Source organism: Nyctereutes procyonoides, unplaced genomic scaffold (assembly GCF_905146905.1).
Source record: "Nyctereutes procyonoides isolate TBG_1078 unplaced genomic scaffold, NYPRO_anot_genome, whole genome shotgun sequence".
Lineage (NCBI taxonomy): Eukaryota > Metazoa > Chordata > Mammalia > Carnivora > Canidae > Nyctereutes > Nyctereutes procyonoides.
In genome coordinates, this window is record NW_026575024.1 from 6,189,156 (window position 1) to 6,206,385 (window position 17,230).

At 51.5% G+C, this 17,230-nt stretch overlaps 2 protein-coding genes across 3 annotated transcripts in view; both read right to left on the bottom strand.

Moving 5' to 3' along the window:
* Nucleotides 1-2,566: 2,566 nt before the first annotated feature.
* On the bottom strand, nt 2,567-4,381 carry LOC129496694 (protein FAM209-like). The gene is made up of 3 exons (XM_055304888.1): nt 4,337-4,381; nt 3,753-4,280; nt 2,567-2,830 (listed from the first exon to the last, which is right to left on the bottom strand). The coding sequence occupies exons 1-3, from the start codon at nt 4,379-4,381 to the stop codon at nt 2,567-2,569; spliced, it is 837 nt and encodes a 278-aa protein (XP_055160863.1).
* Nucleotides 4,382-8,321: 3,940 nt separating this feature from the next.
* The window catches only part of RTF2 (replication termination factor 2), a 40,586-nt gene continuing 31,677 nt past the window's right edge, over nt 8,322-17,230 (bottom strand). The window contains exons 6-9 of one of the 2 annotated variants that reach the window (XM_055304960.1): nt 12,642-12,755; nt 9,945-9,999; nt 9,541-9,636; nt 8,322-8,630 (exon numbers count right to left, since the gene is read on the bottom strand). In XM_055304960.1, the coding sequence (XP_055160935.1) occupies nt 8,455-8,630; nt 9,541-9,636; nt 9,945-9,999; nt 12,642-12,755 (441 nt within the window). In that variant the 3' untranslated portion in view covers nt 8,322-8,454. Of the gene's footprint in view, nt 8,634-9,540; nt 9,637-9,944; nt 10,000-12,641; nt 12,756-17,230 lie in introns of both variants that reach the window. The other variant, XM_055304952.1, reaches the window with a different exon arrangement.

A 17,230-nucleotide genomic window follows, 5' to 3' on the forward strand; every position in this document is an offset into this window, starting at 1 on the left:
GACACACGAGAAAGGCCTTGCGGATGACCCTGCCGAGCGGGGCACCGACCGGACTCCCACTTCTCCGTTAGCATCCTCTAGTGCTGGAGCGGCCGGCCGCCCTCTCTGCCGCGGGGTCTGCCGTGGTCCAGTCCTGCCGCTCACGCCGGGGGTCACCCCCACCCCTAGAGAGACACGTTTCTATCCAGTAGGTCATGTGACAGCTGTCACTCCTGCTGGCCTTCAAGGAGCAAACCACTGGGACGTCCCCACTGCAGGAGACAAGCATCAACGCTGCGGGGGAGCCCCTGGGCCGAGCACGTCAGCGCTAGAGGACCACGGTCACCGTTGGTCCGTCAACCGCTCTTTTGAAACCAGAGTGTGGTGACATTAGGATTTGAGTTTTTGCTGGAACAGCAGAATTCAGTAGCTTTCTTAGGCTCTAGGTCCCGAATTGAATGCATTTTTTTGCATGAAAATATCGCATGAAATTGACTGGGTTAAGAAAACACCGTTGTCTACGCAAAACTGTGGCCTGCAAAGCTCTGCATGAGGCAAGGCAAAGACCCAGGGACACTGTTTATAGAAATTGCTACATTCATGGGGCACCTGGGGGGGCTCAGTGGTTGAGCACCTGCCTTTGGCTCAGGTCGTGATCCCCGGGGTCCTGGGATCCAGTTCTGCATCGGGCTCCCCGCAGGGGGCATGCTTCTCCCTCCACCTGGGTCTCTGCCTCTCTCTGTGTGTCTCTCATGAATAAAAAAAAAAAAAAAAAAAAAAAGAAATTGCTACATCCAAAGGCACAGCAGCTTTTGTTCTAATTTGTATCCTTGTCAGCTTGCTCTAAGGAATTGTGCTGTTTTGCCTTCTCTTAGGTCCCCATCCTTAGTTGCTCGTGACCTGGACAGAACTACAAAAAATGTGATTCATAAATTACTTGTTTGCCTATCAGACAAATGTGGGAGGGTTGTGAAGGTTACAGCCTTATATATATATATATCTGCTCCTCTTGGACACTCTCCCTGGTTGTTAACATGTAAATAAGATTAGCATAAACCAGGGGTTGGCAAACTTCCTGTAAAGGGCCCCCATCAGCAAATATTTTCAGCTTTGTGGGCCACAGGGTTTCTGTCGCGCTAACTCAACCCTGCCAACGAGCACAAAAGCAGCCTTTGGCAGTACGGGGACGAACACGCGTGGCTGTGTGCCAGCAAGAGTCAATGGACACTGAAAGGTGAATTTCATGTTATTTGCACGTCCTGAAATATTCCGCATCTTTTTTCAACCATTGAAAGACATAATAGCCATTAGCAGCTCACGGGTAGTATGAAACCGGGTAGCGAGCCGGCCTGTGAGCCATGGTTTGCAGACCCCTGGCCTTGTAGGTGATCTCCATTCATCTAAAATCTGTGCCACGTGGAGATCACAGGTTCCAACCAAAATATCTGTTGCCTCTCCGAGTGTCCTCAGAGTCGGCTGTGAAAACGACTCGCATGGTCCCATTTGCTTGGACAACTCGGAATACTGAAGGCACAACTCCGCTCCTTCCATTCTTTCCCATCCTGTTAAGTCAAGACAAAAAGTGTTCAGGAGGGACGAGACGGGAAGAGATGGGCTTGGCGGCCTTTGTCTGAGGCCTGACTCCCCCACACACGGGACAGAGCCTGAATGCTCGGCCCAAACAATGGGGGTTCGCTGATGGAGACTCAGGACTCCCCTGTCAGGCACACATTGATTTGGCCCTTCCGTGGTCCTCCCCACTAGCTTGCCTCTCCAGGCCTGCACCCGCTGACCTTGACTGGGGCTCAGGAGGCTAATTTTACAGCCTTGGGTAAGCATAGTTCCCATTAGCCATACAAAACATGCCGAAACATCCATATTTTTAATAAGCATTATACACATTCGTGTCAACTAATTTGGGAAGCCCCGGTTAGCTCACCTGTATCTGAATTACATTGAAAATATAGATCGATTCTCTATTTCTTAATCCAGTTAGACATTTGGTACAAGAAAAGGTCAATACGGGTCATCCACGAGACAGAATGAATAAAAAGACTTTTCTGACGGTAAGAAAATCAAGTGCTTCTAGAATCAAGCATTCCCCGACAGAGGCACACATGTGCGTCCACACGCGTGCACGCACACACACACACACACACACACACCTCTGAATTCATTTTTCTTTTAAACCTGTAAAGTCGGCCTTTGTGATAAGTTATAAAGACAAAAATTGGTTCCATCTTTTGCACAAATAGCTTCTACAAGGATGACTACTATGAAGATGGTTTCTGCATCGTATCCCAAATTTCCTAAGCCGTATCGTCCTCCAGGGGCCCTGGTGCCGTGGCTGTCTGTGCTCTTCTCACCACTCTCTGCTCTAGTGGAGGTGAGGAAGGCAAAAACAAGAGAGTAACTGCTGCGGCTACTGGCTCACATTTATTTTTTCTTCCAGTTTCAAAAGAGAGGGGGCGGGGGGAAGAAAAGGTGTCACATTTGAGAATTCTTTTTCTTCAGAATAATTTTATTGGTTTGCATACGGTTTGTCAACACTCAGTTTTGTCTCTCCTACTCTGACACGTAAGCGCATTCATTCAGAGTCTTCTTCGCCCCATATTTCATAGATGGTAATATTATTGTGTGGCTCTGGAGGTACCTCCAAGTGCTGAAGCTTGAGGTTACTGCCAGTTGCCATGGCGACTTTCAGGTTCCGCACCTTGGACACGAATTTCACAAGTTCCATCTCCAGTTGGGTTAGGGTATTGAATGCATAGTCTTTGTTGGGGGAAGCATTTTGATTTTTCTTTAGTGGAGAGCGAAATGGACAGCCTCGAAGGCCGGGAGGATTCTGCTCCTGTCAAGAAAGATACTCGGGGTGAATGACAGCATGGGTGGCTTTGCTGTCCTGACGCAGTTCCGACAGGGTCGGGCTCACCTTGAGAGAAGACGGTTCTAGCATTGCGCTCTAGTCCAGGGATTGGCAAACTATGGCCCAATCGGGCCCACCGGCTGTTTCTGTAAGTAAAGTCTTATTGGAACGCAGCCTCGCTCATTTACTGGCACATTGCACGAGGCTGCTTTCACGCCCAGACGGCAGGGTTGAGGAGTCGCAACCGAGACTGTGTGGGCTGCAGAGCTCAAAGGATCTACCATCCGGTCTTTTCCGGAAAACGTTTGCCAAGCTCTGCTCTATCGGTTTGGACACAGTGTCACGAAGTCGGGGCCTGTCTGGCAGAGGACATGCCGTTTTTCTCTCCCCCTTTCCCCGTCGGAGGCTTGTGCAGCCGCTTTAGGGAGGAGCTGTTCCTCCCTTACACCTTTATCCCTTCACGACAGGTCTTTTCCTTTTCCTGGGATAACGATGCCACTTCCATTCGGCTCGACAACTGGCGAGAAATTAAGAATCTCTTCTAGGGAAATTAAGAAGCGGGGGCGGCGAACCTGCCTCCGGGAATGACTTCGGCCCGAAACACCCCACGATCTCGAATCTATCCCTTGTCAGGGAGAAGACCTCAGTTAGTGGGACAGAGATCCAGCCACGCTCTTTGGGGGCCACCGAACAGCAGGGCGTCCTGGGCCGTGTGGGCCCCCACCGAGCCCGAGGGCCGGGGGCAGGAAAGGATCGTGGCCTCGCACCCTGCCTGCGCCCCGCCGCGTTCCAGCGCCCGGCCCGCCTCCAAGGACCCCAACCAGCACCCACGTCTCGGAGTCGGACGCGCCGGCGGCGGGCCCAGGTGGCGGGGCCCGGGGTGGGCCCGGGGAGGGGCCGTCCTTACCTTACTCTTCTCACTATCTCCTCGAAACTTCAGTATCACGTACAGCACAACAACGAAAACCAGCCAGAGCCATTTGCTCCCCAGCCAGCCCTGGGCGTGCTCCGGGAGGTTTTGCCGGATTCGGAAGTGGCCTCCGCAGGGCACCTTCCCCTGCGGTTCCTTGGCCTTGTCTCGCAGCGGGGAAAACATGAAGGCGTAGGCGCAGGAGAGGCACAGGGGCAGGAGCAAGAGCCATGTCAGCGTCCGCATGGTGAGCAGAGCTGGGGCGCGAAGCTGCTCATGGTGGGTCTGTTCCCGCGCACCCGGAGACCGGGTGCCTGGGGCCCGGCTGTTGGTGATGTCACAGAGGCCATTGTGACGCTTCGGGCCGGGGCTCAGGAGGCTCCCGGGGGTCGCCCTGGAGCGGCCTCCAAGGCGGGTGCAGCGACGGCGGGGACACAGGCAGCCTCCCCCCCCCCCCCGGTTCCGCCCTTTCTCTACCTGTCCAGGCCAGACGTTGAGGTGAGCGGGGCGGCGGAGCACGTGTCCCTGTGGGACCCAGAGCCGGGGGGGGGGGGGGGGGGATGACACCAGAGGCTACACACTGGGAGCCCCTCGGGCTTTGCTTGGCCTGCGTTGTTCCCAGACATGATTATTTGGCGATATTTATTTATTTATTTTAAAGATTTTATTTATTTATTCATGAGAGACAGACAGAGAGAGAGAGAGAGGCAGAGACACAGGCCGAGGGAGAAGCAGGCTCCACGCAGGGAGCCCGACGCGGGACTCGATCCCGGGTCTCCAGGATCACGCCCCGGGCCGAAGGGGGTGCTAAACCCCTGCCTCCAGGAATAACTTCGGCCCGAAACACCCCACGATCTCGAATCTATCCCTTGTCAGGGAGAAGACCTCAGTTAGTAGGACAGAGATCAAGCCACGCTCTTTAGGGGCCACCGAACAGCAGGGCGTCCTGGGCCATGTGGGCCCCGAGCCCGAGGGCCGGGGGCAGGAAAGGATCGTGGCCTCGCACCCTGCCTGCGCCCTGCCGCGTTCCAGCGCCCGGCCCGCCTCCAAGGACCCCAACCAGCACCCAGGTCTCGGAGTCGGACGCGCCTGCGGCGGGCCCAGGGCATCAGCCACCCGGCTGCCCTATTTGGTAATATTTAAATATTGGGAGGGACTCGACTTTTGAAACCAAGGTTTCTGGCTTCCTTGGAAAACAGGGATGAGCTGGTAACACTGGCCACTCGGCCACTCGGCTGGGGCCAAACAGGCCCTGGGGGTGGCCACGCTCTCCCTCGTGCCCACCGCTCCCTCGCGCCTCCCGCCTCCACTCACCGATCGTCCCTGGCTGTGCGGTGCGTGGGGAAGAGGATAAATCACTTCATTCAAATTGTGATAAGCAGCGAGCACTCTAGGAGAACAGAACTGTACGAGGCGGCTCTAGGTTAGGTTATGCAGGGAGGCTTTCCCAAAAAAAGACTTTCGGGTAGTTTGAGGGGCGATGAGGTGGCTGGGGAAAGCGGGGGGTGCTGGCATCTGGGGGGCTGTGAACACCCTGAGGGAGAAGGACCCCGCCCGTATGCCAACCGAAGCCAACGTGGGGACGTAAGCTAGGGCTCGCTGGCCAGTGTATTTGAAACCGAACGTTTTCTTTTTTTTTTTTTTGAAACCGGAAGAATCGCATTTAATGGAACACAAAGCCTATGTACCTGTTCCCCCGTGTCGTCTGATTCACACTTGGTCCCTAGGAATGAAATGTTCAGCTGTCATCAAGGATCCAATGGGGACCCTCCCCGTGCCTCGAACCGTGCTGAGCTCTGGGCAGTGACCAAGAAGTTTTCAGACTATCTGAAAGCACAGGAGAAGCCGGCTCCTACGCGTGCACAGCTCGCGGACAGGCGGGGGCCTTCCTGTAGGAGGTGGTCTGCTCGGGGCCTGCAGAGAGGCAAAGCCAAAGGGCTGATTGGAAGGTAGCCCGGTAAGAGAACCCATTCCTCCTCGCGAGGGGCTACTTTGAAGTTGCTCCTGGGGAAGCAGCTGGCAGGTACCTCTGGCCAAGTGCCAGAGGGGGTGCCCGGTGACCCTCGGGGGCTCATCCTTGGAACCCAGACTCTGCCCTGGCCGTCCCGAGCAGCCTCACCCGGCTCTGGTGGGTCGCCCTGTTGCTGACCCACGGCTGCAGAGTATCTTGGGGTGGCCCTGTGCCTACATGCACCCCGTATTTTAAGTCACACCCCACCCCCAACAGGGTTCTAACATGTGGCGGTTTCGGTGTGATGCAGTGAGGGGCAGACAGGCTTTATTCACGTAGATGACCCCACGCAACAGGAATGTTCAGGAAATTTCCCTCCGTGTGATTTTTGTCGTTTGGAAATGTTTATGTATATTTAACGATAGCAAACGCCGTCGTGGTTTATTCGGCGCTCAAAAGCCTAAAGCAGCTTTTCAATAGAAGGAGGACAAGGGAAAGGCACGTAAGAAGCAGAAAGATCTTTGAGCCCAAGGCTCTCTGGGGCAAAAGGCAGGAAGGTTCATGGTGTCGAGTGGCAATCTGCTCAGTTCACTGTGGGGAGGCTGTAAAATGAAAGAAAGCGCGTTAAACAGCCTGTGTCCTGGAGCTCCCGCCCTCCCGTGTCCCCCCACCCCGGCTAGCAGAGGCTAAGGTCCTGCGGGGTGGCCACGGGGCAGGAGCTGGCAGGTGCCCCGTCCTCCTCCCTCTGGCCCTCACCTGCCGGGGCTGCGATGCTTCAAGGAGGGACGATGGTCACCGGCCGCTCTCTGTGTGTCAGCGAGTCCCAAGAGACGAAGGCCATCGAGTGCTTAACTCTTCCGGTGAGCGCTCAGAACGGGCAGCTCCGAGCCCCTGCTGCCTTGCTCTCCCTCCCGTGTACCAGGCATCCTGCCAGGCAGGGGGGGGGGCACCGGATGAGTGCCACTGGCTCCTCGGGCCTCCGAGGGCTCGACGCCTCGCTAGGCACTGAAGGCTGAAAGGCCTCTCCAGAGCAAGCTCTCCTGGGGGGCTGCAGGTGGGGAGAGGCTGGGGCGCTGGGGAGGCTGCAGGCCCAGAGGGAGGGGAGGGAGCGCCATGCAGAGCTTGGAGGTGACCTGGAGGGAAGTGGGCGGCCTGAGCCCCAGGTTCTGATGCTGGGGACACTGTGACCGGGTCACTGGGAGAAACTGGGGACAGTCGAAATATCTAAAGCTAAAATTAGGGAAAATCGAAGTTGGCAAAATAATGGCCGTTAACCTATAAAAACACCTCATGACTGAATCTGTGATTAGTGACATTCAGCTAAAAAGACTGTTTAGTTTTCTTTGTGAAAGGAGAAAACTCACTGTGACAGAGAAATTTTAGCCAAATAAGACAGGTACTGATCGTTATGAAAATAATTTGACAAAAGGAATTAAAAAGCAACTAGAAATGGTTTAACCCGGCTGTACAGGAAACACGTAAGAAGCGAGTGGGCAATTTAGGTTTGTTCTGGAAAAGTCTACAGCAAAAATTCACTGATGTTACTAGAATTCTGATTAAAATGCTTCTGTATTCAAAGAAAGATGCCTTGGGGAGCCAAACTTTCTGCCCCTCAGAGGCAGAGAATGTGGGGCCTCTCACACCGCGCCCCCTCCTGCCCCCAGCTCCTTTTCCTGCTTGTTGACGGAAACCAGCCGGTCCTGTCAACGGTGTGACCGGCTCCAGAGAGCCGTGCTGACTCCGGGATATTCCCAGCTCTTACTCAGCTGTCCCATGGGAATTCCAATGACTGCTGTCAGCACACGTTACGGATCGGTAAGAGACACCAATACTACATATAATTTCCTTCATCTTTTTTTTTTTTTATATATTTTTAAAAAGATTTTATTTATTCATGAGACACACACACACACACAGAGGCAGAGACACAGGCAGAGGGAGCAGGCTCCATGCAGGGAGCCCAATGTGGGACTTGATCCCAGGACTCCAGGATCATGCCCTGGGCCAAAGGCCGACGCTCAACTGCTGAGCCACCCAGCCGTCCCTATTTCCTTCATCTTCTGAGTGAAAAAGGAACTCATGATGTGCAAATGCTATGACACTATCAACGGAAAGGCTATAATTTTCTTACTAAAACATTATGGAAGAGAGAAAAATACACACAGGTGAGAGAAAAGCGGCCTTGCTTTATTTTTTTTATCAAATCCTCAGGTACCCAACTAAATCGCTTTCATCTTGAAACTGCTAAAGTAAAGGAACTTCCCTGAAGTACTCAACTGGCAAGGCCCCAGCTCTACTCAGCAGGCACAGATGCCTTCCCGCAAACAGACCTGCAGGCAGAGTGCATTTAAAATTCACTTCCTAGAGCGCAGTTTCATTTGGCCTAACTGTTGGCAGCAAAATCATTACAATTTTAGTCAAAAGGGCCCAACCACACACCTCACCAGGCATTTAAGTCCTTAATTATTTCAAGCATAAGAAGTGTGGCCAGTGCATCTCTCTGGGCCGCGGGGAGAGCAGGTGCATGTGCCTTGGAAGGGGGTGGCCAGCTGCCCAGCACGTCTGTCACTGGGAACCCACGCGTCCTCACAAGCAAGAGCAACTACACCAGCAAGGAGGTTTGGGAGGAGGACTTTATTGCCCCGCACAAACAGAGAGCGAGCAGAGTACAGGGGACAGTGACACCTACGCCACCTGCCCCCGTGGAAACGGAACGGAGCCCGCATGGCGTGGAGTGCAGCATGGGCCTCAGAAGCAGTAGGACGTGTGGGTGACCCAGTGGGCCGACTCCTCCTTGGAGCGCTTGGCGGAGCTGTGAGTCGTGAAAAGGGACTTGTAAGCTTCAGATTCTTCGCTATCGGCAATGGATCTCTTTGCAGCTCCACCCAGAGGCTTCCCAATTTTTCCAGAAGAGCTCCCGTTTGCTGCTGGAAGAATGAAAAGCCAAATACTTTACCGGGGGGGCCTACAGATCACTCCAAATATCACATTCTTTTTAAAAGGAAAAAAGTCTGTTAGTCTCAGGAATTTCCCCCTTCCTTTCTTGGGATAAACGTCACAGTACATCACCTCAACTGCCAACTCCTAGAGCAGGTGAAGCTACTGCACTTAAATCTATCACTGAAAATCAACAACTATGCTCTGCTCTGCTCCCCACCCTGTGAATGCTGCAGATCGGACCGATGCGTGGGGGCTGTCAGCCTGTTTCACAGGGCCAGGAGCAGAACTACCAGAAGGCTGTGTCACCTACCCCAGGCCAGGTGGCTACTCCGGGGAGGCTGGGGACCTGAAGCCATCAAGTAGTACTGTGGGTACTTCTCACATCATGAAATTATACATTCCTTCACCTAATAATAAATCTGAGTTTCCTTTTCATAAAAGAAATCTTTGAGTTAAAGGCAGTGAGGAGAAATGCACCGACTTCTGGACTATATGTCAAATAGCCCTTTGACATGTGGCCAGGAGGCAGGTAAAGGGAAGGCTGGCTAAGTGCCTCGTATGCCACGTAAAACCCAGCCTTAGTGGGACTGGGAACATTCCCGCCCAATGCCGAGCCTCAGGTCACTAACCAGTCTCCCCAGTGAGTCTGAGTCCAGCTCCCCGTGGAGCCTTGGTAGCTTGGCAGATATGTACTCAGCATCTCTGCCCAGGCTCCTTCAACCAGGCTTTGGGGTAGGGGGACTGTTTCTTGGCCTCCAGGAGAGCTCAATGAACTCCTCAGAAACAGGACTTAGGATGAGCTTGAGCTTTTGAATTCACTCCAAGGAAACTGCAACATAACCCTCTGGGTTACCAGCTTTCTAAACAGCTCCCTGTTGTCTTGGCAGGACCCACCTGCACTTTTGGGAGCTGAGTTGGCTTTCTTTTCCCTAGAATCCAGGTTGTTTTCTTCAGGCTTCACTGCCTTAATTTTTGATGGTCCTGGGGATTCTGTTAAAAAAAAAAAAAAAAAAAGGTAAACCAAACAAAGCAAAAGCATTAACTTTTTTTTTTAAAGATTTTATTAAAAAAAAGATTTTATTTTTTATTTTTTTTAAAGATTTTATTTATTCATGAGAGACAGAGAGAGAGAGAGAAAAAGAGGCAGAGACGCAGGCAGAGGGAGGAGCAGGCTCCATGCAGGGAGCCCAATGTGGGTCTCGATCCCGGGACTCCAGGATCACGCCCTGGACCAAAGGCAGGTGCTAAACCGCTGAGCCTCCCAGGGATCCCCATATTAACTTCTTCTAGTGTCTTACCTTCACTGACTCCTGGCTTTGAGACAGACTCTGCCGCCTTGGGTTTCTTTCCTTTCTGTAAAAAGAAAGAGCCAAATGGAGATGCGCTTGGGTCCACTCTCAGGGTACGTGTGGCTCCTGCCATCTGCCATCCAGGGGGCCCGGCCACCAAGCCGATGCAATTCATCCACAGCAGGTACTCGTTCTGGAGCAGACTCTGATACCGCATCAATCCTAAACCTGGACCCTTGCCACGTTTCCAGTTACGCTCCTCCGCCTCACTCAGGAATACACCTGAAGAGAGCTGCCTAGTTCTCTACTTATGTTCCAAAAATCTCAAATAAAGATGCCAGATTCCAGGGATAACAACATTCATGGTGACTGCTGTATATAAAAGAGCAGTTAAACAACAATGTATAGATGGGTACCTCAGGTCCAGCTGCCATAAAATATGTACTGAATCTAACCCATTCCAGTAACTCTTTTTCAGAGTTGTCCAACTGCTTTGATATTTAACTATAAGGACTTGAGGTTAGGGACACCTGGCTGACTCAGTTGAAGACTGAGCGCAACTCTTGATTTTGAGGTCATGGGTTCGAGCCCCACATTGGGTGTAGAGGTTACTAAGAAAAAAGAGACTTAAAAAAAAAAGACCTGACACGATAGCCAATTCTCCTAAACTCTGGATTACTCCGGTTAGATTTTTAGGCACTAAGATTCAGTCACTCATAATAATCAACACTGGGTCAGCAAAAATTTAAGAGATGACACTGACCACTCGAAAATCACATGGCTGTGTTACAACAGATTCAGTCACCGCACAAACAGAACGACGCTTACGCAGAGAATTTAACATGCCACTCTCCAAGCTTCCAAAAGGTGGCGCTAAAGACACACGGCCTACTCCGCTGGGAAGGCCGCTGCCCCTAGAAACTGGGGAACCCACCTTCCTGGGCACAGGCCTTGAACTTGGAGCCCAGGCAAACAGAGTGACCTGTAAGAGCCTCCCGTCTGTTTCACACACGCAGGGCAGGCACTCAAATCCGTGAGGACGATGCCCCAGTCTTCAAAAACAGACAGCTGGATTCTGAAGCCTTTCACTGACAGCTGAGGTTATGGAAGAAGCAAGAGCAGTAAGAAGTTGGAGTGGAAATGCTATGTCCTGCCTTCGGCTGAGAGTATATTTGGGAAATATTTTGGTATCCTGGTAGCAGTATCTAAGAGGCATTCCCAGAAGCTGAGAGAGTATCTTGCGGAGAGGGCTGTGCTGGCCCCACTGGGCTCTGAACACCTTGGCAGGAACTCTGGGACTGGAGACGACTCACCCCAGTGACACCGTTAATGACCATACAAGACACTGGGAGCTTCCTCTGAACACACTTTTTAAACAGTGACCTCGATCAGGATAGCGAGGGAGAGTCCTTTTTGTTAACTGTCAAAAATATCTCAAGCTTTTTTCTTTCCGTTTTGTTCATTTGTAACAACATCAGCCATTTAGACAATGGAGAACGAGTGCACTTATATTCCAAGGGTCCTTCTCTTTCCTCTGTGATAATTAAAACAAAACAGGACAACTCTGAAAAATCTTTAATAATTATGTCACTGGTAATGCATGCCACACAGGGGCAGGCTATTTTTCCCTACGACTTTATGTCCTCAGGACACGGAAACAAATTTTCTAATACTTTAAGCTTTCCTTTGACTTAGTTCTGATCCCAGAATTTCTCCCACATTTACCCTGAAACTTCCTTTTTTTTTTTTTTTGGTTTTATTTTATTTTTAATTTTTTGATTTAAAATTATGGTTATTTTTAAAAATTTATTATTTTTTTTTTAGTAATCTCTACACCCAACGTGGGGCTCACAATCCTGAGATCAAGAGTTGCGAGCTCTAAGGACTGAGTTAGGGACAAATAAGTCCCTAACTTATTTTTTTTAAAGAATGAAAATCTTGCTGTTCAGGAAAGATGATAGGGATCATCTGTAAATACTTAAGAAATAACGAAATTTCCTGCTAGATCTCGAATGGATGGCACATAAAAATGACTTAACTGATAAACTGTTTTGAGCCTGGTTATTATGCCAAATCATGAGGCAATGACACCACTGCCTACGGAATGGGATGCTAAGGCCAGGGCCACAAAACAAAGCCTCCTTGTCATGTCATCCACCCTTAGCTTTGGTCCGTCACTGGCTTCCCTGCCAGTCCTCACCACTAGAGGCCCCACTGGAAGCTCAGGGAGGCTGGGGGCAGCCCCCAGTCATGGGAAGGCTGTTACCCTACCCCACCCGCCGCCAGCTACCTGAGGTGCCTCAGCAGTGGGCAGGGATCACAGGCTCTGGGGGCCCCCGATCTCCAGGGGACTCCCAAGGACATTCAGACCTGCATAGCAGAGGCTCTCCAGATGTGCTGGGAACCTCTATGGCACAAGTTTTATGCACCAGGACGTACTCTTAAAGCCAGTGGCAGCACAGTGGTGGTGGTGGCTGCCCCTCCCTGGGCTGCACTCCAGGGACAATCTTGGTGACCTCCTGACCACACCTGTCCTGCGCAGGGGCTGTCACCATCCCCATGTCACGGATGAAGCAGCTGAATAAAGGAGAGCAGAAGTGCTGTGCCCCACACAGGGAGCCCTGACTGGAACCCTTGGAGGTCGTAAAAAGCACCTTAATCACTGCACACCCGAAAGCACCGCCAAGCACCTGAAGGCTCCATTACCTTCCCGACCTTTGCCCTCAGCCTCCTCTCCTCCATCCTCTTCTTCAGCGTTTCCACATCCTCCTTGGTGCCATTGAGCACGATGACGTCGTCGTCCTGGAAGGCAGCCCCACACTGGAGAGGGAGAACACAGAGGGGACTGCATCACCACGCAGAGGGCAGCTAGCCCCAAATGCTCACCCTGAGCCCTGCTTTGGCAAGTTCTGGGTATGGAGTCAGCGTGGTAGGCTTGAGAGGCCTAGCTCTGCGCGGTGGAGGGTGCCCACCATTTCCTGTGTCAGGCTTCTTTCCACCCAGGTCTGTCCCATGGCCCCGGACACGCCGCTCCCCCCCCCCGCCCCGCCCGTGGGCATTCAGGAATAGTCTGCGGTGGGAATCAGCAGTATCTACTCAGCACCTGCTGCCGCATCCTGTCCCAGATGGAGCAGACGGTCGCCAGCCTGGGGACGGCAGGGTCTCCGGGAGCGAGGGGAGCCCCGGCCAGTGCCAGACCCAGGAGCTCTGGTTCTCAGATGACGCAGACGCTGCCCATGGAGGAACCCCTCCCTGGGCAGACGGCCAACTGGGGGAACTGGGCTCCGTCCCAGTAGGACAGTGGGAGGACCTGTCCAGAGGCAGGGGCTGCTCTTCAGCTCGGTCCTGGGCTGCTGCCCGCTGTGCTTCCCACGGAGGGAGGGGGCCCTGTATTCTGAAAGCCCCCCTGGGGAGCCGGCCCTGCGGAGGTAGGGAAGGATCTGGGGCAGCATCTGTGTTCTGTCTTCTTCCTCCTCCTGTGGGTCCCAAGGCCCAGACACACCCGTGGATGCTCTTGGCCTCAGTTACCACATCTGTTCAATGGGAAGTAAGCAGAACTCCCAACCCGGTGGGGGATGAGGCAAGAGTTTAGGGTGACGCTGTAGGGACCGTAGCACAGGGCTGGGCACCCAACAGCCAACCCCATGGGCCACAGCTGTGGGTTTGTGCTTTCCTGTAGGAGAGCGACCTGTTCCGACACAGCCCCATCTCCAGGACACATGACGTCTCTTAAGTAGCTTCCTTGGGAGAAACCTCACACACATGTGGCTGCATCTGCCTTGCAGAGGCAAGTGTGTCTGTGTCCCTTCATGGAAGGGAGAGAGCCTGGATTCCTGCCCAGTCTGCCTGGGTCTCTGTCCCTTACCAGTGGCCACAGAGCCTTACTAGAATGCCGGGATAAATATGAGCTGTGAGCACATCATGTGCTGACCCCAGTGAGTCCTCGAAAGCCTACTATCCCCGAAACAGGAAGAGCCACTGACCTACTGTACCCAGAATCTCTTTTCTACAACACATTCTCAGCACAAGACATTGAAGCGTTCTTCCTAAAAGCTGCCAAGACCTTCCCAGCACCTCCCAACACACAGGAGAGCCAGTCGACATGCGCTGACCCTTCAGCTGCTGCCTAAGCTTGGTTCTCACCTCCAAAACCCACCACACGGGCCCAAGGCACCTCCTTTTCTAGGGGGGATCTGGTAAGCTGTCACAACTGACGAGATCCCACTGTGGCCCACAAATCAACATCAGGGACACAGAGAAGTCACATGAACAATAAAAGGGGACCTGACAGGGCACCTAGCTGGGACTGTCTTGGAAGAAAAGGAGCTTGTTTTTTGTCATCACTGCTGGGAGGCCTCCGGGCTCTGCAAGAGGCGGCCCCCTGGGAAGCCCCGCGCTGTGGGAGGTTTGGGTAGAGCCTTCCCCTGGGAGATCTCTGTCCTGAGGTGACAATGAAAAGGGATCTACAAGAACAGAATTGGGAGGTGGATACAGCCCAGTGGGGCCAGGGCTATGGCGTCAATAACCCTCCGAGCACACAACCAAGAGATAGAAAGGAGTCCCCATTTGTCCCGCTGGCCCGCCTTGCCCCCCTCACTCCAGGCTTTCTACAGCAGCTCTCAGCAGTCAACTGTCTCCTCCACCTGTGACCGTTTATAGTTGTCTAGATAGGACTGTGGACCCCGTTCTACATACAGTTGTGGTATGTTGTGCCTGGAGTTATATTTTTAAAACTGAATTAGCCACTAAGCATATAAAAAGTCGGGAACCTCTCACACTTTTAAAAATTGAGATATTTTGCTTTCTCCCCCAAATGCAAAAGATCTATCAATACTGAACCTGTACTCTCAAGGCCTCAATTGCTGGGACCTGAGCAGGGCTGCCCCCTGGAGCTGGGGCACATGACCCTCCCACTGGCCACAGGCCCTTCACATGCTCCTGGTATGGGCCTGACCCTGGCAGGCCTCTGACTGACCCCAGGAACTTGGATGAGTGGCCCATCCCTTGGGGAAAGTGAAGCCAGAGCAGGAAGCAGATTTCTGTCCACAGCACCAGCTGCCAGGCTGGGTTCTTCTCTAGGGACTGAAGGGTTAAGGGAGGGTCACTGAGGGAGGGGAGGGCTGCAGCAAAAGCACGGCTAACCCAAAGGGACGGACCTTTTCTCCACTTGTGAAGTAACACATATACGTGCAAAACACCCATGTATGCCCACAAATGCATTTTTCTTTTTGTTTTTTTAATTTATTCATGAGAGACAGAGAGAGGTGGAGACAAAGGCAGAGGGAGAAGCAGGCTCCCTGCAAGGAGCCTGATGTGGGACTTGATCCCAGGACCACAACCTGAGCCAAAAGCAGACACTCAACCACTGAGCCATCCAGATGCCCCCAAATGCATTTTTCTATGTGTATGGTTACTTACTGCACAGTTGAAACCACAGATTTATCTTCAATTAGCTTCCTTTGATCAGTTATAATCTAGATGTCCCCCAAATGGGGAAATAGTTAAATATATCACAATAGGGGATCCCTGGGTGGCTCAGCAGTTTAGCACCTGCCTTCGGCCCAGGGTGCAATCATGGAGTCCCATGATCGAGTCCTGTGTTGGGCTCCCGGCATGGAGCCTGCTTCTCCCTCTGCCTGGGTCTCTGCCTCTCTCTCTCTTTCTATGTCTATCATGAATAAATAAATAAAATCTTAAAAAAAATTAGAAAAAAAAATCACAATACGTTCTTTAGAAAGAAGGGCAGATAGTTATTTCAGAGTTTCTGAAAATGTTGAAAGTGCTTATTATCATGCTAAGAGAAGACAACTATAAACTGTATATCCATATGACCTCTGGAGATTAATAGTTTTTAAAAGCATTAGAAAAAAAAAAGTCAGCAGGAAAGCACCGAGGGAACAGGGGTAGAATTACGATTGTATGCTACTCTATCTGTATGTCTGTATCACAAATGGAAGAGTGGTTTCTCAAACACTATTCTTACAAATAACATTTGTAAAAAACAATCAATGAAATGCATCTCAGACCCCTAAATCCCACTGTGGGACTTGTATATTCTCCACCACACAGACTGATTCCTGCAGAGTGCTTCGTGGCACACAGTAAAAAAGCGTGTGCCCATGTGTGTACTGACTTGTAAAACAGTGCTTCCCTCTGTCACATGTCGGAGGGAGGGACTTGTTGTTGTCGTCTTCAGCTGGGGCCCAGGGTCCTCCATACAGGGCATCCAGTAAATAACCATGCTATGTCTGAATGAAAATAGAGACTGAAGAAATACTACTCCAAGTGAAGAGGAAAGGGAATAAAATTTTAAAGCCAAATAGTTCCCCTGAAAGATCATATTAACTTTATACTCCCTACAACATGTGAGAGGGCCCAGCAGACCAGATAATTTGAAGGAACAAAAAAACTTACCCTGATCTAGAAGGCAAAAGAAGGTAAACTCCTTTTTGGCTTTGGTTAAGAAACAAAAATCCCTACCGCATTCCTACTGCCTCTCTCACTATTACATGTATATGCTTATAGGTCCACTTTATTAGGACATTCATTCAAAAACATTTTGACTTGAACCAACCTGTATAAGAAGTCAATACATTAGGCCTATTAACCTTTGCTCCATTTATCACAGTAATTCCTCCCGTATGTTTGGTTTTATCCTATATTTCCCTTAGGGCTATGGAAGTGTAAAGATGCATGCAGGCCACTCTATGTTCTCAGCTGTTTCTTTCACTGCTTTTTTTTTTTTTTTTTTTTTTTTTTATAAATGTTTGACCAAACTTTATTTCTGCATATCTAGTTTTTTTTATTTTTTTTTAATTTATGATAGTCACAGAGAGAGAGACAGAGAGAGAGAGAGAGAGAGAGAGAGAGAGAGAGAGAGAGAGAGGCAGAGACACAAGCAGGCTCCATGCACCGGGAGCCCGACGTGGGATTCGATCCCGGGTCTCCAGGATCGTGCCCTGGGCCAAAGGCAGGCGCCAAACCGCTGCGCCACCCAGGGATCCCACTTTCACTGCTTTTTGGCTTAGTGATTCTTCTTCCTACCAGGTTCAGGATATGAGGTCACAGGTGAAATCCAGCACCAATCCTATCCCCTAGGGACAGGCCACTACAAAGGGCCCAGGTCACGAGTACCCACAGGATGACTTTTCCAACAAGCATTCAAGGTACAGGGGGCACACACCGCAGCAAGACTTCACCAGCAGCCTTGCCATATGTGAAAGGACCCTTCCTTTCCTGATTCTTGTTCAGGCATCCAAAGATCTCCAAACAAACACATCCGAGATCTCACTACT